This window comes from Pelmatolapia mariae, linkage group LG3_W (genome assembly GCF_036321145.2).
Source record: "Pelmatolapia mariae isolate MD_Pm_ZW linkage group LG3_W, Pm_UMD_F_2, whole genome shotgun sequence".
Lineage (NCBI taxonomy): Eukaryota > Metazoa > Chordata > Actinopteri > Cichliformes > Cichlidae > Pelmatolapia > Pelmatolapia mariae.
Window position 1 is genome coordinate 13,616,006 of NC_086229.1, and position 25,812 is coordinate 13,641,817.

At 38.8% G+C, this 25,812-nt stretch overlaps 1 protein-coding gene across 1 annotated transcript in view; it reads left to right on the forward strand.

The window, feature by feature from the left end:
* The first annotated feature begins 3,539 nt into the window (after window positions 1-3,539).
* The window catches only part of LOC135932622 (GATA zinc finger domain-containing protein 14-like), a 30,189-nt gene continuing 7,916 nt past the window's right edge, over window positions 3,540-25,812 (forward strand). The window contains exon 1 of the mRNA XM_065470115.1: window positions 3,540-3,688. Within this exon, the coding sequence (XP_065326187.1) occupies window positions 3,540-3,688 (149 nt within the window). The remainder of the gene's footprint in view (window positions 3,689-25,812) is intronic.

Sequence of the window (25,812 nt, forward strand, 5' to 3'; positions counted from 1 at the left end):
AGAACAACAACAAAGAGAAGAAGAAGAGGGTGTAGTTTACTTCGCCTCATAAAAAACGCAATCATTCATCTTCCAACTGTATCTTTCTGTTCTGACTTCAGAGTCCTTGTTTGTTTACTGAGCCGTACTTTGGGAGTCATACTGTTGTGATACTGGAGAGAAAGGGGTAAGGTGTGAGAGACTAAACTATTACACACAAAACTTCAAAAATCTAAAGAGTGAGTGAGACTGCTAGCTGTGTTGTTCAGCAATAAACTTATCTACAATGTGTTAGTAAAAGAGTGACTTGTACTTCTGTCCCATTAAGCAATGGTTTAACAAATTTCACTGCAATCTGTAAAAGGAATCTGGGTTTAAATAGAACATAGTAGTGTTGGATTAAGTGTAGGAAACCCTGGTATACAGTGTCTGTGGAACAAATCTCCTTCAACATTCGCAATGACCCAAGTGGATGACTACAGCCATTTCTCTCAGTTGATTGTGTTTAGGGAAAAGCAGCTAAATACACTGAGACTGCTCCACGCTGTTAGTGAGTTAACTCTGGATGTCTGTGGGTTTTGTTAACTTGGAGTGAACAAAAGCAGAAAAACACTAAAAGATGCAGACGGTGAAAGTCTGGTTTATTTCATGAATACAATGAAACATTTTACAGTTTACAGAGCAAAGCAAAATATATGATAAATAGATACACATAACACGACCTGTGAGAAGTAAAACTCATCGTCTTACCAGATGTTATATTCTGTAAACTTAAAATAAACCACAGAAATTAGAGTTTAATGTTTTTAAGTCATCTATTAAAAAAACATGAGTCAGCATTACTGAAGTGACACTTTAACGATGCTTCATATCACCATGTTTATGATGATAAAACATGTTCTCTCATTAGTAGATGTCTGCGCTGTCACTTGTCATGAAAATGTCCAGAGTCAGGGTTCAACTTCCTCTTCAATTACCATTGATCATTAATAGGGCGCACAAAAGATTTGTCACATTATCCCCATAAACAACATGCTTTTATAGAAATCATTGTGACCCAAATATTTAGATTCTTGTTTCACAATGTGCATGAACTCAAAATCTTTAGAGTTTCATATTTATAAAGTGTCGCAAAGAATACATTTATACCATTGTATGAGCTACACTTCTTGTAAAAAAAAACTGATTGGAAATGCATTTGAGAAAAGCTCCTGCCGTGACCTTCCTTCTGTGAGGGCACACACACACACACACACACACACACACACACACACACACACACACACACACACACACACACACAGATAGAGAGAGAGAGAGGGGGGGGGAGATCATTAATACGATTGGAGCCGGTTTTGGATTTTCACTTGTTGTTGGCTTTAATATGAACAGTCACATAAAATTCATTCCAATTTTTTTGCCTTTGCTTCAATTAAGATGTTTCTTTAAATCTACAACAGCTTCCTTTTCAAAAAGTTTACTGACATAGTAAGGAAGTAGCTAGGGTACTCAGTAAGTATGAGCAACAATAGCTTAAGGACACTTTCTCCAATAAAGAGGAATTCATCATCTGCAGTTCGTGAAAAAGTGCCACATTAAAAACAATTCAGCAGACCCTCAAAGTGTGGATACAGACTGTTTTCAGCTGTAGAGGTATACTTCATGCACTTATCAACCTACAGTTTAGAGGCTTGTATTAGAGTGCATTGGTGCTTGGGCATCTTTTATTTAGCATGGTTATACCATTGTGAATTTAGCTATATAAATATGCTCAAGGGTCTATCATATGTTTGGCATGCAACTAAAAATTCGAAAATATATATTTTTAAATCAGTAACTTTGCAAATTTAGAGAAAATGTTTTTGGACAACACGTGTCACATTTTAAACACGGTTTGAATAATTAGCGCTTACATACAGACATTTATGCGCTGGGTATAACAGACATGCTTACCGTGTGAAAGGACCGCGGATGTCTTGGAGCAGAGCAACATGCTGTATTGTTGTTTTTCTCTGTTGCATAAACGAATCCCAACTGTCAGAAACGCTCTGTGCGGGTAGCAGAGTCGGCTCCAGCGCACATCCAGGCATCAGTTTGAAAGAAAGGTGTCGCTGCGGCTAGGCTCTCAGGATAGTCAGGCTTTTATTTATATTTGCAGCATTCTGGTGCGTTAAAACTAGCAGCCTCTGTGTCCTGCTTGGATCACCATTCCGAAAATTCCGATATTTAAATAAAATGATGAATCGGCTAGTGATGAGGAGCAACGTAGATCCGTAAAATGAGGTTTGATTAAATTAAACTCTTATGAACAGCGATGAATTCTACCTCTCTATGTGTTCCAAACAAACGATGCTTTCTACGTGGCCAAACTGTGTGCTAACTACCTCACACCGCTGTGTCTGGGGTCCGAAAAAATAAAAAGTTAAAACGATATACCTTGCGGCAGTTGTGAAGTGCTGAGGCAAATACTGTGTGTCTGATGGGGTGTTTTTATATAGGTGGACTTGGTTTCAGTTGCCCTCTGACATGCAGAGATAAAGAGCAGGTTGTAAAGAAAAAGGTGGAAACTATAGAGGTGCAGTTGGGGGGTATACCTTTCTATGTGTACGTTAGTGTGTGTGTGTCCTTGGATGCTCTAAAAAAAGGTGTAAACTATGGAGGTACAGTTGGGATGTGTGTGCTGGGATGGTCTTGATAAGGAAGCCGCTTTTATAGTTTTTATGACTTGTTTTGCTGACTGTTGGGGCCCTACCTGTATGTCTAGTTGTCGGGTCTTACTGTTACAGTGTGTGGCTAGTAAATAATTAGAGGGGGTTGATACTGTGCTAGTGCGGCTAGGTGTGTGTGCTTTTAGACACAGAGGGATTTATCCTCTGTGTCTTTCAGAGCGTAAAAGAAAAGTGAAATGCCCCTAAACTAGTTAAATTAAATGCTGTGTGGGAATATGTATTTTTAGAAGTATCACAAGTAATGTTTATTTCTAAAGGGATACCTGTCATTTGTGGTACTCTGTTTAAAAACTACTACTAGGCCCTGTGTCTTTCAGAGTGCAAAAGAAAGTAAAATGTTCCTAAACTAGTTAAATTAAATCATCTATCTCTAAATAACAGAGCTCTGAGACCTATACAGTCCTTAAAAACAGTTTAATTATAACACATAATGGTTTCATTAAATAAAATGCAAAATAAAAAAAAGCTGCAGGTATATTACTACTCTCAAGTTATTCTTCTGGTGTTATTAGAATAGAATAGAACATAATAGAACAGAATAGAATAGAATAGAATAGAATACTCCTTTAGTGTCACTGTACATTTAGTGCATGAATGGGTGCAGGAGGAAGAAATATAAATAGTAAAGACATCAGGAATAAACAGCAAACAGAAGAAATAGTCAAGAGGAATATATACAGAACGGCACACATTAAAAATAAAGTGCTTTGAAGTAGTGCAAAAGACTTGATCTGCATGTGAGTGTCCTGAATGATGAGGGTCACTCAGACCATGGATCAGATTAGTGAGGTGGTGGGCAGGGGTGGGGGGTAGTGTTTGTTAACAGTCTGAATGGCCCAGAGGAAGAAGTTGTTAGTGAGTCTGGAGGTTTGGGGCCTGCCTGACCGACCAGAAGGCAGCGGGTCAAACGGGTGGTGGGCAGGCTCACCTATGATAGCCCTGGTTTACCTGAGACAGGAGGATCTGGCGAATGCCTCCAGGTGTGGCAGAGGGCAGCCAGTGATATTTTTGGTGAATGACCCTCTGTGCAGCCTTCCTGTTCTCAGTCGTGGCCCCTGAGCACCAAACACCCGGCAGAAGGAGAGCATGCTCTCCACTGAGGAGTGGTAAAGGCCAGCAGCAGCTTCTGGTCCAGGTTATTCTTCCTCAGGACACGGAGGAAGTGCAGCTGCTGCTGGGCCTTCTTTACCACGCCGATGGTGTTGTGGGTCCAAGAGTGGAGTGGACCTGTCTCTGCTTCCTAAAGTCCATTATGAGTTCTTTGGTTTTAAGGACATTCAGCTTCAGGTTATTTTCTGAGCACTAGCTGGACAAGATTTTAAAACATAAAAATACGTTTTATAAGAAGTAACAGGCTTAGATTGTCTAAATAATTGTAATTTCTTTTTATAATTTCTGTTTTCAACTCCTTTTTCACAACAAATAATCTCACCACAGATTAATGCCTTGCAGGAAAAAGACTGTTGTTCTAATACATGAGAATTTCAGCGTTTTCACACAGCAATGGAAGCACAAGCTAAATAACTGAGGTCCTAAAATTGGTCCTTCAAGCACTCTAACTGTACAGACGTGTTCATTTGGACACATTGAATGCGATCAGCTAATTAAGATCTAATCCAATTACTGAACTGATTTACAGAGTCAACTACTTTACACAAGACCAAAACTACTGCACCCACTATCCCTCCTTTATCAAAGTTGGGAACAACTACATTTTTAAGGACAAAGAGAAATACGCCCTCTAAATAGCTTCATTTATAATTTGAGTGACAACTGCCAAAAGAGGATCTTTTGTCTTTAAGTTCTTCAGTAATGTAATCATTTTTTTCTGTTACCAACTTATCCACCAGTTTAGATTACATTTTTTTAATTGCAGGTACATCATCTTTAATATGTATATGATGCTGTACCTTGCACTGAAGTTTGAAGTTATTCTGACATATGGAACAGCAATAAAAGCAGCATTTCAAAAAAACTAGCTGAGCAGGTTTGATCTGGCCGGTCTCCGACTCTTCAGTAATATGAGGTGTGGTTATTGAAGCATGACACTGAAGCTGCTTCTAGTTACATAAACTTTCAGCCACACCTCAGAGTTTAGTCTACGCATTAACAGCTGCTTGGAATTAGCAGCTTAAGTATTTTCCTCAGGGTAGACTCGAGGTGGTTGAGTCTTCACTGAAGAATGCCACACTACTAAGCTGTAGTGCCTTTTCACTGTGCAATACTTTGTTAATATCCAACAGTGCAATAGACTTCAATACGTGAAATGTGCAATTCCCTTGTATTCTTATTCCTATTTATTCTATTTATCCCTTTTGTATACTCTGTATTTATATATGTGTATATATGGTATATTTCTGCTCACATTCTGTAACTTCTATCGGTGCTGTGCTATTGGAAACCGAATTTCCCGAGGAACCCACCCGAGGGATTAATAAAGTTTTATCTAATCTAATCTAATCTAATCTAACAGCCATCAAACAGGAGACAACACGTCACCGGCAGCTACGTCACAGTAAAACCTGTCCTGTGTCTCCTTTAATTCTATGATGATGACATGTTTCTACAATGTGATGAGTCATGATAGAGGAGTGATCTGTCAGCAATCCAAAGTTATCTACCAAAGATCACAACACACACATATGTGTAATATGTTCTTAAAAAAAACAACCGAAGCATCTACAACACAAATAAAAACACTCTGATATAACAAACTGTATTAATATAGCGTGTTAATCATTTTATTTATTTTTCTATTTTTGAAATGAACTCGTGCTTACATGACTTTTCTTTTTATGTCAGGAGGTCATGTTGAGGCTTGTTTTTTTCTGTGTGACATTGAAACACACCTCACAAACTAGAGCAGCCTTTATTAAATCCATATATAAAGACTGAATGGAGGCTGGAGTGGATACTAATCATCATTGTGCTTTTACTTAACGAGTCACCTGAACATAAAACGTGTTCATTAAACAATAATAAATATTTATGTACTTTATGTAAGCTAGAAGAAAGAAGGGTGGAACTTCAATACTGTCCTGGATGCATGCCGACTATAGTTTATGGCCAAAGACTGTGTGTATTTAATGCCAGTTTAGGTTCATTCTTGAATAAATTATTGTGCTTTTAAATTTTCAACAGCATCTTCCTGGAAGGTTTAAACTCACTCAGATCTTTTATGTGAATTGCTTGTTTAAAATTGTACAGTTGCAGTACTTTAATATTCATGTTTTCCTGTTAATTTAGTGCATGTCACACTGTTTTATCATGCTGTGTTGATTACTTCAGATTTGTACCATTTTGTTTTTGCATTTATGATTTTCATATTTTTCTGCGTGAGGGCTCTGAGACACTAGAAGATGCATCTGAAAGGGCTTTCAGTTTTTAAAGAAACAATTTGAATTTAAGAGACTGATCAAGAAGAGTTGAAGTCCTGCAGAATCCTCCTGACAGGAAACAGCATATTAATAAAAAATATTTTCATTATGGAAAGCAGGACTGAAAGGCTCAATTGCAGTGCAGCTACTGCATCATACCCTCATTGGTCTCACGGGGTTCATGCTTGGATGGATCAGGGCAGTTTTGTCAGCAAAAATGGTGTAAACCATGAGCTCTGTTAGCTCTCCCTAACAAGTCCCTTCACACTTCTCCAGGATTCTGCAACCTGGATCATAACTTGCACACCCTGCTGAGAGCACATCAGCCCAGTTCAAGTCAAAAGTCAAAACCAATCTGTTTAAACTGGTTTACTCTCTTTGACATTGTTGTCTAATGCTGTTTTTTTATCCTTTTACTGTTTATATTTTATGCTCTGTATGGTGACTTTGGGTTTTTGAAAGGCGCCAACAAATAAATGGTATTATTAGTTTTATTATTAGAAATTTTCTCCCACAGTTTGTGTTTACTTGGATTGTCTTACCAATACTCAAGCTCAGTGGTGAAATTGAATTTATCATAAGAGAATAAATTAATATCAATCGTCCCATCATAGATGTTTGGACGAGTCAAAGACAAACATTATTTACAGGAGGAAATTTTTCATATAACACACACACACACACACACACACACACACACACACACACACACACACACACACACACACACACACACACACACACACACACACACACAATAAAAAAGAATTCAAACATGCTTATTTAAATATTTCAAATATTCACATGTGTATATACTTCAGTTGTTATGAGAACCTTTAAAAGAAGAGAACTAAAGAGAGAATGTCAACAATATCAGCTGAGAACATGTGACATCAGAACCAAGACTAATGAAAGAAAACTGATGTTGTTGAACATAGCAGACGAGGTTGTTGGAGCAGTTGTGGTTGTTGTCGGGGCAGTTGTGGTTGTTGTTGCAGCAGCTGTTGTTGTTGTTGGGGCAGTTGTGGTTGTTGTTGTTGGGGCAGTTGTGGTTGTTGTTGTTGGGGCAGTTGTGGTTGTTGTTGCAGCAGCTGTTGTTGTTGTTGGAGCAGTTGTGGTTGTTGTCGGGGCAGTTGTGGTTGTTGTTGCAGCAGCTGTTGTTGTTGTTGGGGCAGTTGTGGTTGTTGTTGTTGGGGCAGTTGTGGTTGTTGTTGTTGGGGCAGTTGTGGTTGTTGTTGCAGCAGCTATTGTTGTTGTTGGAGCAGGTGTGGTTGTTGTTGTTGGGGCAGTTGTGGTTGTTGGGGCAGTTGTGGTTGTTGTTGCAGCAGCTGTTGTTGTTGTTGGGGCAGTTGTGGTTGTTGTTGCTGCAGCTGTTGTTGTTGTTGGAGCAGTTGTGGTTTTTGGGGCAGTTGTGGTTGTTGTTGCAGCAGCTGTTGTTGATGTTGGGGCAGTTGTGGTTGTTGTTGCTGCAGCTGTTGTTGTTGTTGGGGCAGTTGCGGTTGTTGTAGTTGGAGCAGGTGTGGTTGTTGTTGCCGCAGCTGTTGTTGTTGTTGGGGCAGTTGTGGTTGTTGTTGGGGCAGCTGTGGTTGTTGTTGGAGCAGCTGTTGTTGTTGTTGGGGCAGTTGTGGTTGTTGTTGTTGGAGCCGTTGTGGTTGTTGGGGCAGTTGTGGTTGTTGTTGGAGCAGCTGTGGTTGTTGTTGCAGCAGCAGCTGTTGTTGTTGTTGGGGCAGTTGTGGTTGTTGTTGTTGGGGCAGTTGTGGTTGTTGTTGCAGCAGCTGTTGTTGTTGTTGGGGCAGTTGTGGTTGTTGTTGTTGGAGCAGGTGTGGTTGTTGTTGTTGGGGCAGTTGTGGTTGTTGTTGGAGCAGCTGTTGGTGTTGTTGGGGCAGTTGTGGTTGTTGGGGCAGTTGTGGTTGTTGTTGCAGCAGCTATTGTTGTTGTTGGAGCAGGTGTGGTTGTTGTTGTTGGGGCAGTTGTGGTTGTTGGGGCAGTTGTGGTTGTTGTTGCAGCAGCTGTTGTTGTTGTTGGGGCAGTTGTGGTTGTTGTTGCTGCAGCTGTTGTTGTTGTTGGAGCAGTTGTGGTTTTTGGGGCAGTTGTGGTTGTTGTTGCAGCAGCTGTTGTTGTTGTTGGGGCAGTTGTGGTTGTTGTTGCTGCAGCTGTTGTTGTTGTTGGGGCAGTTGCGGTTGTTGTAGTTGGAGCAGGTGTGGTTGTTGTTGGAGCAGCTGTTGTTGTTGTTGGGGCAGTTGTGGTTGTTGTTGTTGGAGCCGTTGTGGTTGTTGGGGCAGTTGTGGTTGTTGTTGGAGCAGCTGTGGTTGTTGTTGCAGCAGCAGCTGTTGTTGTTGTTGGGGCAGTTGTGGTTGTTGTTGCAGCAGCTGTTGTTGTTGTTGGGGCAGTTGTGGTTGTTGTTGGAGCAGCTGTGGTTGTTGTTGCAGCAGCAGCTGTTGTTGTTGTTGGGGCAGTTGTGGTTGTTGTTGTTGGAGCCGTTGTGGTTGTTGGGGCAGTTGTGGTTGTTGTTGGGGCAGTTGTGGTTGTTGTCTGTGCGTTGCAGCAGGCTGTGTAGAAATCTTTTGTCAGTTTCATATTTGTTCACCCTTTTTACAAATATAAAACTGTTTGAAGAAAGAAAGCTTCCCTTACCCACAACAAGAAGAACAATGACACAAATCTTTGCGATCATGGTGATGTTGTTTTTCTGCTCTTCTCTCTGAAAATTTTGTTGATTGCAGTTATTATTAGTTAGAGAAAGCATCATTCGTACAGTCACTTTCAGCTTTCTAAATTTATGTTGAAAAGAAGTTTGAGATATAAAACCCATAAAGATCAACCCATAAAAATCTTCCTACTCAATTAAATAAATTAAATTATGCATTATTTCTTTAGTACTGTTGTTGTGCTTTAAAATTAAAGTGTGAACTGGAGGACAATATGCTTCTCCTACATTATGTCTTTGAAGGTTCTCAGTCATCTAGGTCATCATAGTCTAAGGAGCTTGGAAAGAAATCGTCTGGACTTCTTTAAGTTTCATTAAGATGTTTCATCTGAGAGACTTCTTTAAGTTTTGAAACCAAAGGATGGAGAGTCCCAGATTCTAAGCCCTATGGGAGCTTCACCAGGAGGGTCATGGACCCCCCTATTGATCATCACTTCTCGGATGAGAGGTGAAACGAGGTGAAACGTCTTCAAGGAAACTGAAAGAAGTCCAGACACCTGCCTTTTTTTTCTCTTTTTCAGTTTTTGTACCTGGTTATGTCTTGATTATTATTCCACATTTCTCAATGAGGTGTTTGTTCAGATGAAGTTTGAAACAAACACAACAACAAAAAATTGGGCCCTGACTATGATGACCTTATTGTTACTGACTGTAAATCAGAGCATAAGTCACCATTTCATGTTCATAGCTCTGTTCATTTCCAATATTAAAATATATCACTCACACATAATATGTACACACACACACACACACACACACACACACACACACACACACACACACACACACACACACACACACATATATATAAGTGTCATATATTATGCATTATAGTTAATAGCAAAAAAACAGAAGCATTAAAAAAAACTTTAGAAGTATAAGAAAAAACACCCCAAGCAAACAAATTGCTGCCTAAATTACACCATATGTTGCCAAAAGATCATATCTAGAAATAAATATATCAATTCATCTTAAAAATCACATGTAGATGTCAGATATATATTTAATATTAGGATTACTTACATAGTATTTCTTTGCGTGTAAGTCGTCCACTGCAGTGAAAGAAAGTGATGTTCTCTGACTTCATCTCCTCTTTTTATAAGCAGCCAACATGAACCTGAGGACAAATATGTGCAGGTGGAGTAATGGTAGTTATCGTCATGGTTTAAGGTGTGTGCACTAACCTTTTATTCACCTGCATCTCTCTCCTATGTCTACACACAGATATTTGTGACATGTTTTGACGTGAGCTTCTACATTTTCTCTGTGTGACTAAGTTTATTCTTGTGCTGGATGTGATTGTATCTTTATGGCTACATTAGGACTCTATGTGGTCCATAAAAGATGACCGTTTTGCGACAATAAAATCTGACAGAATAAAACAAATATTCAGTGATTAGTTTTGGATTAAATAAAGCTCACAACTGGCTGACTAGATTTTAGACCGAGAATCAACATTTACAGGTTGGTGGTGCTTGGTGGGCAGTCAGCGTCCACATCAAATAACTCTGATTTCTCTCTTTTTTGTCTTTTCTTTTACACACATTCTAAATATTACTGGTTCATTTACTTGAAATGAAGAAGTTTTCATCAATGTAAATAAGAAGTCAGTTTTAAAGGGGTTCTTGAGAGTTGGGAGTTTGCTTTTTATTTGCTTTCATTGTCTTCTAGGTTATTGCAACACGTAATGCAGGAAGTCATTCCTCAGTTATCAGAGACACAAGGTGAGACCTGACTAAAAGACACTTACACACTTGTGCTGTAATAAAGAAGAACTGAAAATACCGACTGAGCCTCTCAGTTAATCAGACAAATACATACCATACTCATGCATGAGTAAAAATGGAGGTTTAATGCATTTCAGCATTACCTGAGTTGGTTCATCTTTTGCACCTTCAAATCTTCAAATATACACAAGTAAGAGAAAGTGAGGGTAAAGGACTCTTACAATCTACGGTCTTTAAAGGTGTAAACTTTTATTTCTCCAAGCTCAATTCTCAGGCGTTTAAGCAGCTGGAAAAGAAATAGTTAAATCCTTTATTTAAATGGGACTCACTGAGATTGAGATCTGGTTTTCAAGAGACACCTGTTTACAGAACTTATTTGCCACATAACAGCCACATAATAAAAGGAAACATTATACGTCATACACACAAATTTAGAAAAAGATGTACAAGGGTAGTTGCAGGTAGACAAATATGGGGCCTTCACACTTCAGTGGGCTGGCAGTCAGCTATCCTTTAAGTCCAGGAGCTTCTTCTTTTTTTCATTTTAATTATAATGTTGCACAATTTCTTTATCACTTCTTGTACCCACTAAATAGTGTTTGATAACACACACACACACTGAACATTTTTCATGTGAATCTGATGATAATGAGCTAATACTGACAAACAGATGTCCAGAGACACTCTCACTTATCAAGCATGTAAATTGGACGATGTGAATTTTCTATATATTGTATGTCAGTTTTGCTTCATGTGGTAAAAAATAGAAGGCCCTTTTCAAAAAGATTAAAAGTTTTCCAATCTATAATCAACAAGGTCTGTAGATTAAACTCAAGGATCACATTGATACAATCAAATCTCTAGGAAGAGTTCATTAGTACAAAAATGCTACCATGGCTGGCTTCTTGTTGACTTTAGGGCATGGCTCCAAGAGGATTTAGGTGAAACTTATTGCTGGGGCTAATAAAGTGCAACCCAAGACTAATACATGCAATTAATCTTTGACATCTTAAAAGATGAGAGTATGACAGTAGCATCTTGTAAGAGGAATTTGCTGATAAAACTTTTGGACACATCAGTACAGGACTCCACCCGGTACAAGAGTGTTTTTATTCATGTTGTCGATGCTTCAGTACATACGTGTATTGTGATGTTTGTGAGTCAGGATAAGATTTGTTGTGATGTAGTTGCCTAAGGTGCATCCTCAATACTCAGTAGTGACGTGTTGTCTCTTGTTTGATGGATATGTGGCATTCCTCAGGGAAGACTCCACCACCTTGAGAATGTGGAAAATGCTTTAAGTTGTTTGTGTACCCTAGTGCACAAACAACATGTTCTAGTTCTGTTAACAGACAGGAGACTAAATAATGAGGTGTGGTTGAAGGTTTAGGTAACTAGAAACAACTTCAGTTTCATGCTTCCAAAACCACACCTCATATGACTGTGTGAGCGTCACTAGAAAAACAGGAGTAGTCACAGTATACTTTTCTAACTTGCTGACATACTGCTGTTCATCCCTATGTCTCTAAAGAACTAAGGAAATGAGCTACAGGCACTCCATACAGTGGAAAGACTCCAAACTAATTTAATGATCAAATTCCAACTTGTAGTTGGTGTTTCACGCTAAAAAATGCATATATTTATATTAAATTACAGCTGGATTTCAACCTTGATGCTCCACAGTGATGTGTGGAACAGGGTGGAGGCCATCCAGTGTGACAGTTGTAGGTTGAAGCCAAAGGAACAGCTACAACAAGACATTTGCTGTTATATCAGGGAATCAAGTACTTCTGATTTGAGGCTCTCTTTTTCACAGGAGCTACAGTATCCAGATTCATACGCAGTGAAGCAGGAACATTATTAACAAGATAACTAACTTCTGTGGGAGCAGCTTTCAGGTAGCTTTTCTGCTCTGTGTTGGTACAGGGCATTGAAAACAGTGGGTGAATTATATCCTTAAGCTTAGTTACAGCACTCTCAGACAGACATCTACTGTGATGAAGTCTATTCCCCACTGCTGTGTAATCCATTCACTCAAAAGAGGGTTCTCAGGAAATACTATTAAATCTTCAGTTTCTCGTTCAGTTTTTCATCTTGTAACAAAATGCTGTTGCCATGACCGTCGCACTCGCTTACGTCATTGTCATGAGACACTCTCGTAAATGAAATCACGGTTTAGTAACGCAGTAATCTAATTACCTTTTTTTGCAATAGTAATCCCTTACTTTACTCGTTACTTGAAAAGTAATCAGATTACCTTTTTCTGCTGCCCATCTCTGGTCACAGTACATGTTGGCATTCATGGTTCCCTCAATTAACTGTAGCTCTCCAGTGCCAGCAGCAGTCATGCAGCCCCAAACAATGACATCCCACCACCATGCTTGAAAGACACACTTGTCTTTGTGCTCCTCACCTGGTTGCCGCCACACATTCTTGACACCATCTGAACCAAAAAAGTTTATCTTGGTCTCGACAGACCACAGGTAATCCTTGTCCTTATTCTGCTTGTCTTCAGTAAACTGTTTGTGGGCTTTCTTGTGTGTTATCTTTAGAAGAGGCTTCCTTCTGGGACGACAGCCATGTGATGCAGTGTGTGGCGTATGGTCTGAGCACTGACAGGCTGACCCTCCATGCCTTCAACCTCTGCAGCAATGCTGGCAGCAATCATACATCTATTTTCAAAAGACAACCTCTGGATATGACACTGAGCACACGGACTCAACTTCTCTGGTCAACCACAGTGAGGTTTGTTCTGAGTGGAACCTCTCCTGTTAAATTGCTGTATGGTCTTGGCCACCGTGCTGCAGCTCAGTTTCAGGGTGTTGGGTATATTCTTATAGCATTGGCCATCTTTATGCAGAATAACAATTCTCTTTTTTCAGATCCTCAGAGAATTTTCAGAGAATTCTTTGCCATGATGTGCCATGTTAGACTTCAAGTGGGCAGTATGAGAGACTGTGAGAGCAATAAAACCAAATTCAACACACCTGGTGTCCCTTCCTGGTGTCACGTGACACAGGAAGGGACAATGGGCACAATTTGGACATTTTCACTTAAGGGTGTACTCACTTTTGTTGCAAGTAGTTTAGGCAATAATGGCTGTGTGTTGGGTTATTTAAAGGGGACAGCACATTTACAATGTTAATCAAGCTGTAAACTGACTACTTTACATTGTATCAAAGTGTCATATCATCAATGTTGTCCCATAAAATTATGTAAAAAGATATTTACAAAAACTGTGAGGGGTGAACTCAATTTTGTGAGATACTGTATATATGAACATGGATGTTTTCTGATTATGAATCAAGTAGATGAATAATCAAAGAATAATTTTAAAATATGGTTCGACTAAAAAGAGAGAAATCAAAGTTATTTTGATGTGGACGCTGACTGCCCACCAAGCACCACCAACCTGTAAATGTTGATTCTCGGTCTAAATCTAGTCAGCCAGTTGTGAGCTTTATTTAATCCAAAACTAATCACCGAATATTTGTTTTATTCTGTCAGATTTTATTGTTGCAAAATGGTCACATTTTATGGACCACATAGAGTCCTAATGTAGCCATAAAGATACAATCACATCCAGCACAAGTATAAATGTAGTCACACAGAGAAAATGTAGAAGCTCACGTCAAAACATGTCACAAATATGTGTGTGTGTGTGTGTATGTGTGTGTAACTGCCAAAATTAAAGTGATGACTGCTTCAGGAGGACAATAGGAGAGAGATGCAGGTAAATAAAAGGTTAGTGCACACACCTTAAACCATGACGATAACTACCATTACTCCACCTGCACATATTTGTCCTCAGGTTCATGTTGGCTGCTTATAAAAAGAGGAGATGAAGTCAGAGAACATCACCTTCTTTCACTGCAGTGGACGACTTACAAGCAAAGAAATACTATGTAAGTAATCCTAATATTAAATATATATCTGACATCTACATGTGATTTTTAAGATGAATTGATATATTTATTTCTGGATATGATATTTGGCAACATATGGTGAAATTTAGGCAGCAATTTGTTTGATTGGGGTGTTTTTTCTTATACTTCTAAAGTTTTCTTTTGCTATTACCTATGATAAATAATATATGACAAATTCACAATACATATATATATATATATATATATATATATATATATATATATATATATATATATATATATATATATATATATATATATATATATAGGGTGAGTGATATATGTCAATATTGGAGTTGATTAACACTATAAACATGAAGTGGTGACTTATGCTCTGATTTACAGTCAGTAACAATAAGGTCATCACAGTCAGAGCCTTTCCTTCATGATTTCTTAATTTCTTTTTGTTGATTGGTACAAGCACCTCGTTGAGAGATGTGGACTATTAATCAAAACATAACCAAAGAACTGTAGAAGAAGCATATTGTCCTTCAGTCCACACTTTAAATTTAAAGCACAACAACAGTACTATAGAAAAAAATGTATATTTTCATTTATGTAAATTGAATAGGAACTTTTTTATATTATGGGTTTTAGATCTCAAACGTCTTTTCAAGATAACTTTAGAAAGCTTAATTAAGGCAATTGTAGGAATAATGCTTTCTTTTAATAATAATAACCAAAATGAATTTTTATTTTCAGAGACAAGAGCAGAAAATCAGCATCACCATGATCGCAAAGATGTTTGTCATCGTTCTTCTTGTTGTTGGTAGGAAAAAATAAATTTCTCGAGGAATTTCATATTCATAAAGATGTGGTTAATGTGATGAAATATGAAAATGATGTAAAATTTTCTACACAGCCTGCTGCAATGCACAGACAACAACCACAACTGCTCCAACAACAACAACAACTGTTCCAACAACAACCACAACTGCAGCAACAACAACCACAGCTGTTCCAACAACAACCACAGCTGTTCCAACAACAACCACAACTGTTCCAACAACAACCACAACTGCAGCGACAACAACCACAACTGCTCCAACAACAACCACAACTGTTCCAACAACAACCACAACTGCAGCAACAACAACCACAGCTGTTCCAACAACAACCACAGCTGTTCCAACAACAACCACAACTGTTCCAACAACAACCACAACTGCAGCAACGACAACCACAACTGTTCCAACAACAACCACAGCTGCTCCAACAACAACCACAAATGCAGCGACAACAACCACAGCTGTTGTAACAACAATCACAACTGTTCCAACAACAACTACAGCTGTTCCAACAACAATCACAACTGTTCCAACAACAACTACAGCTGTTCCAACAACAACCACAACTGTTCCAACAACAAATACAGCTGTTCCAACAACAACCACAACTGCAGCGACAACAACCACAACTGTTCCAACAACAACCACAGCTGCTCCAACAACAATCACAAGTGCAGCGACAACAACCACAGCTGTTCCAACAACAACCACAGCTGTTCCAACAACAACCACAACTGTTCCAACAACAACCACAACTGCAGCGACAACAACCACAACTGCTCCAACAACAACCACAACTGTTCCAACAACAACCACAACTGCAGCAACAACAACCACAGCTGTTCCAACAACAACCACAACTGTTCCAACAACAACCACAACTGCAGCAACGACAACCACAACTGTTCCAACAACAACCACAGCTGCTCCAACAACAACCACAAATGCAGCGACAACAACCACAGCTGTTGTATCAACAATCACAACTGTTCCAACAACAACTACAGCTGTTCCAACAACAATCACAACTGTTCCAACAACAACTACAGCTGTTCCAACAACAACCACAACTGTTCCAACAACAAATACAGCTGTTCCAACAACAACCACAACTGCAGCGACAACAACCACAACTGTTCCAACAACAACCACAGCTGCTCCAACAACAATCACAAGTGCAGCGACAACAACCACAGCTGTTCCAACAACAACCACAACTGTTCCAACAACAACTACAGCTGCTCCAACAACAACCACAACTGCAGCGACAACAACCACAACTGTTCCAACAACAACCACAGCTGCTCCAACAACAATCACAAGTGCAGCGACAACAACCACAGCTGTTCCAACAACAACCACAACTGTTCCAACAACAACTACAGCTGCTCCAACAACAACCACAACTGCAGTGACAACAACCACAACAGTTCCAACAACAACCACAACTGTTCCAACAACAACTACAGCTGTTCCAACAACAACCACAACTGCAGCGACAACAACCACAACTACTCCAACAACAACCATAACTGCAGCGACAACAACCACAACTACTCCAACAACAACCACAACTGCAGCGACAACAACAACGTCTGCAGCGACAACAACCACAACTGTTCCAAGAACAACCACCACTGTTCCAACAACAACCACAACTGTTCCAACAACAACTACAACTGTTCCAACAACAACCACAACTGTTCCATTAACAACCACAACTGTTCCAACAACAACTACAACTGTTCCAACAACAACCACCACTGTTCCAACAACAACCACAACCGCAGCAACAACAACCACAACTTTTCCAACAACAACCACAACTGTTCCATTAACAACCACAACTGTTCCATTAACAACCACAACTGTTCCAACAACAACCACAACTGTTTCCATTAACAACCACAACTGTTCCAACAACAACCACAACTGCAGCGACACCAACCACAACTGTTCCAACAACAACCACAACTGTTCCAGCAACAACCACAACTGTTCCATTAACAACCACAACTGCAGCGACAACAACCACAACTGTTCCAACAACAACCACAACTGTTCCAGCAACAACCACAACTGTTCCATTAACAACCACAACTGCAGCGACAACAACCACAACTGTTCCAACAACAACCACAACTGCTCCAACAACAATAACCACAACTGTTCCATTAACAACCACAACTGTTCCAACAACAACCACAACTGCAGCGACAACAACCACAACTGTTCCAACAACAACCACAACTGTTCCAACAACAACCACAACTACAGCAACAACCACCTCCTCTGCTATTCTCAACAACATCAGCTTACTTACAGTACTTCTGGCTCTGTCGTCACATGTAATCAGATCATTTTTTTAACATTTCTTAAGTTCACATCCTCCAAATGAAGCAACAAACTGAAGTACCTGTGAAGATTTGAAATGTTTAAGTAACCAAATATTTAATCATATATTTTTTCTTATTTATTATGGTTTTTATTTATTTATATCTATCCGAGAAAAGTTGTTAAATGTTTTCCTGATGTTTGTGTGTCATGCAAACATGTGTGATCAGAGGACTGATATCAAAAATATTGTGATGTCTACAATCTGAACACTGAGCTTATCATAAATAAAGTCTTTTTACACTGATTGATAAGTGTCTCCTGACCTTTCAAAGATGAGAATAATTTCTCATAACAATCATTTCTCTACAGTAGTCAGTGTTAATACTGAGTAATATTCAGCTTTATTTATATTGCTGCAAATCACAATAGTTCTCTCATCATGTTTCCTGTTTTAAATTAAAGACCCTGCAGTATTTGGAAGACAAAATAAGTAAACACAAACTGTGGGAGAAAATTGAGTGACATGCTGCAGTGGTATATAAACACACAGAGAAAAAAAGAGTAGATAAGGATAAAAATGAGTGATTCTGATAATCCAGACTATATGATTGTGGTTTTATGGGGTCTGATATCTCCTTGTAATGTAAACAAACAACTCAAATATCAAATTTGATTATTAAACTTGACAATGGTAATCTAACACAACTAACATTTGACACTCACATACAGCTGCTTTTTATAACCACAGAGGTGCAGAAGAATGTGATGCAAGCAGAAACTTTGTGTTGAGCCCTTCTGAACACATAAGACTTTCTTCTCAGTATCTTGTGTTTGTTTCACTCACTCACACACACACACACACACACACACACACACACACACACACACACACACACACACACACACACACACACACACACACACACAAACAATTTGTCTCTTTCATTCTTTGTGTGTCAAAAGTTTTAAAACACTGTCCCTCAGCCCAAAACAGTGTTTCACACATTACATTACACACTGAGAATAAGGGCTCAGTGGAAGGCGTCTCACTCCCACCGCGTCACATATGGACATTTGGTCGAGACCTGTTGTCATCACACTTTAATGCAACAGGTAACTGACACAACTTTTCCCCTTAAATAAACGAGACCTCAAAGAAGACCAATATGAATCTCGCTGCAGGTACGAGAATTCTAATTAGAGGACTGAACCTGTTCACAGTCACAGCGGTAAAATGTAGCAGGTCACTTCTGAAAAATGTCACAGAGCGTGTGTGAAACAGCACTGCAACAGTCAGTGTTGTTGGCTGTTTCAGGAGGACAAAAGCAGAGAGACACTTGCATTCAAGCTGTTTCTACACACACCTTTAACCAGGACGATACCTGCCATTACTCCACCTGCACATATTTATCTGGATGCTGATGTTATCACATGTCGCTGGCTCATAAACCATCAGTTTCTCTCTGCAGCTGAAACTACCAGTCAGCCATGACACTTTTACCACACAACCTTGAAGTGAAATCTGCATTCAGGTAGCCTAATGTAGGCAGACTGGAAAGAACAAGAAAGCATTACTCTGATTTAAAACTTCAGCACCACGTAGTCTGTGAGTGGTGGAGCCAGAACTCTGTCAGATGGACTCAAAACTCCACAACACATTTCATGTTCAAATGTTGAACCCATTGTAAACTGGACCTTGGTAACATTCAGCTTATCATTTTACACCAGGCGTCCCCAATCCCAGTCCACGAGGGCCGGTGTCCCTGCAGGTTTTAGATGTGTCCTTGATCCATCACAGCTGATTCAAATGGATAAATGACCTGCTCAACATGTCCTGAAGTTCTCCAGAGGCCTAGTAACGAACTAATCATGTGATTCAGGTGTGTTGACCCAGGGTGAGATCTAAAACCTGCAGGGACACCGGCCCTCGTGGACTGGGATTGGGGACCCCTGTTTTACACTAATAATTAATTGTCCAAAACTCCAGATAGGTGACAGTTTAAGATTTTGTTACAATTGTGCCTGTGCTTTGAGCCAACACCTGTTTAGCCATACTGCCATACCACAATCATTTTATTCAGCAGCGAGCAGTGTCTATCAGCCATGTATCCATTTCATTTATCATTCCACTTTCATTAGCTCATCATTTCTGTCGGCAGCAAATGATTTTAAACATTTATTCCATTTTTGACCGTTTTTGAGTGGTATGTATTTGAATTTTACACTACTGCAAAAGAAGGCATGTAGAAAACTTTAATGTTTAACTTTCATCATCGATTGAGCCAATATGACAAATTGTACGAGAAAAGCAAAAATACAGTCAAATCCAAATATAGCAAACTGCTGGAGTTTCCAAATGGTCCTCTAATTATAATTCAGAAAATAACTTTGCTAAATTTCACTCGTGTTTCTTCCCATCAACATGAATCCTGACCTGTAATTTCAGACCGATATATTTGGTGATAGCAATGTGAAAAAAAATCAAACCGTCTTGTAAATCTAACATGTGAGCACACACACACCAATAAAAGCTTCACAATGCAAAACACAATTGTGTCAGTTTATAAATATGTTTATAGTAATATTTCAAAATATTGCAAAAATGATTTTATTTTAACTATTTATTTTTTGTTTGAAGAATTTTACAGTGGTACGCCAGAATTTCTTTTCTTGTTTCTGACTGACTTTCTTCACCAGTTTGATAGGTAAGGTTCAGTCAACATAAGTCACTTTTACAGGAAATGTTTTGCAGGAAGTCTTTGCTAAATATTGCACAGAGGTGATTCATGTGTGCAGCAGCTGCTGGCGTCAGTGATCAGAACCTGGAACTTTTTTTAATCTTCGGGTAAATACCAACAAGCTGACTGACAGCACAGTCTATTACAGTCCACTGCATGTCTGATGATGCATTTAAACAGCAACACACCCAATGCACAGAAATGTTCTTCACTTTTGGGTGGTGACTCTTCATTCACTGGGCTCTTTTGTTCTGACTTTATTATTTTCTGTTTATAGCTCCAAGCACTTAAAGTTGTTTATCACGGTGCTTTCCATGTTGAAAACATCTATTATTAATATGCTGTTTACTGTCAGGAGGATGCTGCAGGGCTTTAGCTTTTCTTGGTCATTCTCTTAAATTCTTTCTTTCAAAACTAAAACCCATTTAAGATGCATCTTCTAGTTTTGCAGAGCCCTCTTACAAACAAATATGAAAACCATGAATGCAAAAACAGTAATGTCACAAATCTGAACTAATCCACACAACATGATAAAAGTGAACAGTGTGACAAGCACCAAACGATCAGGAAAACATCATTTGAATGTAAAATTGAATCAGTGAAGTAAAGGAATATTAAAGTACTGCAATCACACCACTTTTTAAAAAGCAATTTACATAACATATCTGACTGAGTTTAAACCTTCCAGGAGGATGCTGTTTGAAATTTAAAAGCACATGACCATCATTAATTGATTGATTTGAATCTAAAGTTTCATTAAATAAACACAATCTTTCAAATCAAAACACTTTTATTGTCACATCACATGTGCAGGTACACTGGTACAGTACATGTGAGTGAAAGTCTTGTGTGCAAGCTCCACAAGCAACATAGGTGTGTAAAAATACAATAACATAAGAACAAGCAAAATATAAGAATGGGTAAATCTGAGAGTTATATGCATAAATATATGAACAATATACGAGTGTATGCGCATTACTGAATGTGTATACTAAATATGTATATCTACGTGTGTGTATACACACACACACACACACACACATATTTTAAAAATTAAATAGAATCAACAGGTTGGCAGTTGGAAATGTGCAAAACAAGTGGCATTTATATACAGTCTGGAGTGCATAATGTTGAAGTTCTGGTAAGTGAAGGTGAGGTGTCTGTGAAGGGTTAGGGTTAGAGCAGTATTGAAGTTCCACCCTTCTTTCTTCTAGCTTACAAAAAGCTACATAATTATTTAATATCATCTAATAAACATGTTTTTTGTTCAGGTGACTGACGGTTTGTTAAGTAAAAGCACAATGATGATTAGTGTCACGGCGAATGGGATGAGCCGTGTGGAGAAAAAACAAACAAAAACAAAACAATAAACAAGGAGCATGGGTCCAGATCAGTCCATAAACACAAAAACAGTTCAACACAAAACTAGATCAATCATGAGTCCACAAATCAAAAGTTCAGGGACTACCCTCAGGAAATAGGGGTGCTTACTAGCGCTCTCTTTCTAAATCCTACCACAGGGAGAGTGGAGCACTCCCTGGCTACCTGTTGGACTTCCCAAGACTACACACAGATCCCAGGCTGGCATAAGTTTGAGATAAGCCACTGCAAACATCCACCCAAACTGTATCAACTGCACCCCATCCTCCCTCACCCCCTTGTGGCCCAACGGGCACTCAGGAGCCCCAGAGACACAGACCGGACATCTCGATGTGGGTCAAGGCGTGTTATTGTTTGTGTTGTAGATGCCTCAGTTGAACATCTAGAGACTTTTTCCAGTTCATATTGTACATACGTGTGTGTTGTGATATTAGTTTTGTTGTGTTGTTGCCTAACAGAATCTCTTTTTTCCTACATCATGTTTTATCACAATATAGAAATGCATCATCACAGAACTGAAGGTCACACAGGACAGGTTTTCTTGTGACGTGTTGTCTCCTGTTTGACGGATATGTGGCATTCCTCAGTGAAGACTCAACCACCTCAAGTACATGCTGGAAAATGCTTTAAGCTGTTTTTGGACCTCAGTACAGAAACAATGAATGTTAATGTTGTCAACATCTGTTAACGCACAGGAGACTAAACTATGAGGTGTGGCTGCAAGTTTATGCAACTAGAAGCAGCTTCAATAACCACACCTCATATGACTGAATGAGCGTCAGAGAAAGGCCGGGATCAAACCTGCTCAGCTATATTTTATAAACTGCTGTGTGTGCTGCTGTTCATATGCATATCTCCAAAGAACTAAAAGAAAATCCATGTGTTGGAATAACTTCAGAATAAATTAATGAACAAATCTGCATCAATTAATTTCCAGAGTTGCACCAGATCAACAAGATTCATAAAATAAGTTCAACAAAACAGAAATATGTTGTATATATATATAAATTCCTGAACTGTGTTACAGTATAAGACACTTACCGGGCATCTGTGGTACTATTATTTTAACTGCATTGATAATTTGTTGTTTATTGTAAACTGTACTTTTTTTTACTCTTTATCATGCTGCTGTTACAGAAAAAAAATCCCTCGTGGGATCAATGAAGGATGTATATATCTAAAGTCTTTACAAATAAAGTATTTACATAAAATGACTCATTCACACTGGTGCTGTTTTAGGCTCAAAGAAATAAAAGTTTACACCTTTAAAGACTGTAAGCATCCTTTACTCTCACTTTTTGATACCTGTGTATATTTGAAGATTTGAAGGTGCAAAAGATGAACCGAGTCAGGTCGGAAAAGTGAACATAATGCTGAGATGCATTAAACCTGCATTTTTAATCATGGCCAGCGGTACTCGGTGGCTGTATTCAATTTATTACAGCACAAGTGTGTAAGTGTCTTTTAGTCAGGTCTCACCTTGTGTCTCTGATAACTGAGGAATGACTTCCTGCATTAAGTGTTGCAATAACCTAGAAGACAATGAAAGCAAATAAAAAGCAAACTCCCAACTCTCAAGAACCCCTTTAAAACTGACTTCTTATTTACATTGATGAAAACTTCTTCATTTCAAGTAAATGAACCAGTAATATTTAGAATGTGTGTAAAAGAAAAGACAAAAAAGAGAGAAATCAGAGTTATTTTGATGTGGACGCTGACTGCCCACCAAGCACCACCAACCTGTAAATGTTGATTCTCGGTCTAAATCTAGTCAGCCAGTTGTGAGCTTTATTTAATCCAAAACTAATCACTGAATATTTGTTTTATTCTGTCAGATTTTATTGTCGCAAAACGGTCATCTTTTATGGACCACATAGAGTCCTAATGTAGCCATAAAGATACAATCACATCCAGCACAAGAATAAACTTAGTCACACAGAGAAAATGTAGAAGCTCACGTCAAAACATGTCACAAATATGTGTGTGTGTGTGTGTGTGTGTGTGTGTAACTGCCAAAATTAAAGTGATGACTGCTTCAGGAGGACAATAGGAGAGAGATGCAGGTAAATAAAAGGTTAGTGCACACACCTTAAACCATGACGATAACTACCATTACTCCACCTGCACATATTTGTCCTCAGGTTCATGTTGGCTGCTTATAAAAAGAGGAGATGAAGTCAGAGAACATCACCTTCTTTCACTGCAGTGGACGACTTACAAGCAAAGAAATACTATGTAAGTAATCCTAATATTAAATATATATCTGACATCTACATGTGATTTTTAAGATGAATTGATATATTTATTTCTGGATATGATATTTTGGCAACATATGGTGTAATTTAGGCAGCAATTTGTTTGCTTGGGGTGTTTTTTGTTTTATACTTCTAAAGTTTTCTTTTGCTATTACCTATGATAAATAATATATGACAAATTCACAATACATATATATATATATATATATATATATATATATATATATAGGGTGAGTGATATATGTCAATATTGGAGTTGATTAACACTATAAACATGAAGTGGTGACTTATGCTCTGATTTACAGCCAGTAAAAATAAGGTCATCACAGTCAGAGCCTTTCCTTCATGATTTCTTAATTTCTTTTTGTTGATTGGTACAAGCACCTCGTTGAGAGATGTGGACTATTAATCAAAACATAACCAAAGAACTGTAGAGGAAGCATATTGTCCTTCAGTCCACACTTTAAATTTAAAGCACAACAACAGTACTATAGAAAAAAATGTATATTTTCATTTATGTAATTGAATAGGAACTTTTTTATATTATGGGTTTTAGATCTCAAACTTCTTTTCAAGATAACTTTAGAAAGCTTAATTAAGGCAATTGTAGGAATAATGCTTTCTTTTAATAATAATAACCAAAATGAATTTTTATTTTCAGAGACAAGAGCAGAAAATCAGCATCACCATGATCGCAAAGATGTTTGTCATCGTTCTTCTTGTTGTTGGTAGGAAAAAATAAATTTCTCGAGGAATTTCATATTCATAAAGATGTGGTTAATGTGATGAAATATGAAAATGATGTAAAATTTTCTACACAGCCTGCTGCAATGCACAGACAACAACCACAACTGCTCCAACAACAACAACAACTGTTCCAACAACAACCACAACTGCAGCAACAACAACCACAGCTGTTCCAACAACAACCACAGCTGTTCCAACAACAACCACAGCTGTTCCAACAACAACCACAACTGTTCCAACAACAACCACAACTGCAGCAACAACAACCACAACTGTTCCAACAACAACCACAACTGCAACAACAACAACCACAACTGCTCCAACAACAACCACAACTGTTCCAACAACAACCACAACTGCAGCAACAACAACCACAACTGTTCCAACAACAACCACAACTGCGGAAACAACAACCACAGCTGCTCCAACAACAACCACAACTGCAGCGACAACAACCACAGCTGTTGTAACAACAATCACAACTGTTCCAACAACAACTACAGCTGTTCCAACAACAATCACAACTGTTCCAACAACAACTACAGCTGTTCCAACAACAACCACAACTGTTCCAACAACAAACACAGCTGTTCCAACAAATACCACAACCGCCCCGACAACAACCACAACTGTTCCAACAACAACCACAGCTGCTCCAACAACAATCACAAGTGCAGCGACAACAACCACAGCTGTTCCAACAACAACCACAACTGTTCCAACAACAACTACAGCTGCTCCAACAACAACCACAACTGCAGCGACAACAACCACAACTGTTCCAACAACAACCACAGCTGCTCCAACAACAATCACAAGTGCAGCGACAACAACCACAGCTGTTCCAACAACAACCACAACTGTTCCAACAACAACTACAGCTGCTCCAACAACAACCACAACTGCAGCGACAACAACCACAACTGTTCCAACAACAACTACAGCTGTTCCAACAACAACCACAACTGTTCCAACAACAACTACAGCTGCTCCAACAACAACCACAACTGCAGTGACAACAACCACAACAGTTCCAACAACAACCACAACTGTTCCAACAACAACTACAGCTGTTCCAACAACAACCACAACTGCAGCGACAACAACCACAACTACTCCAAC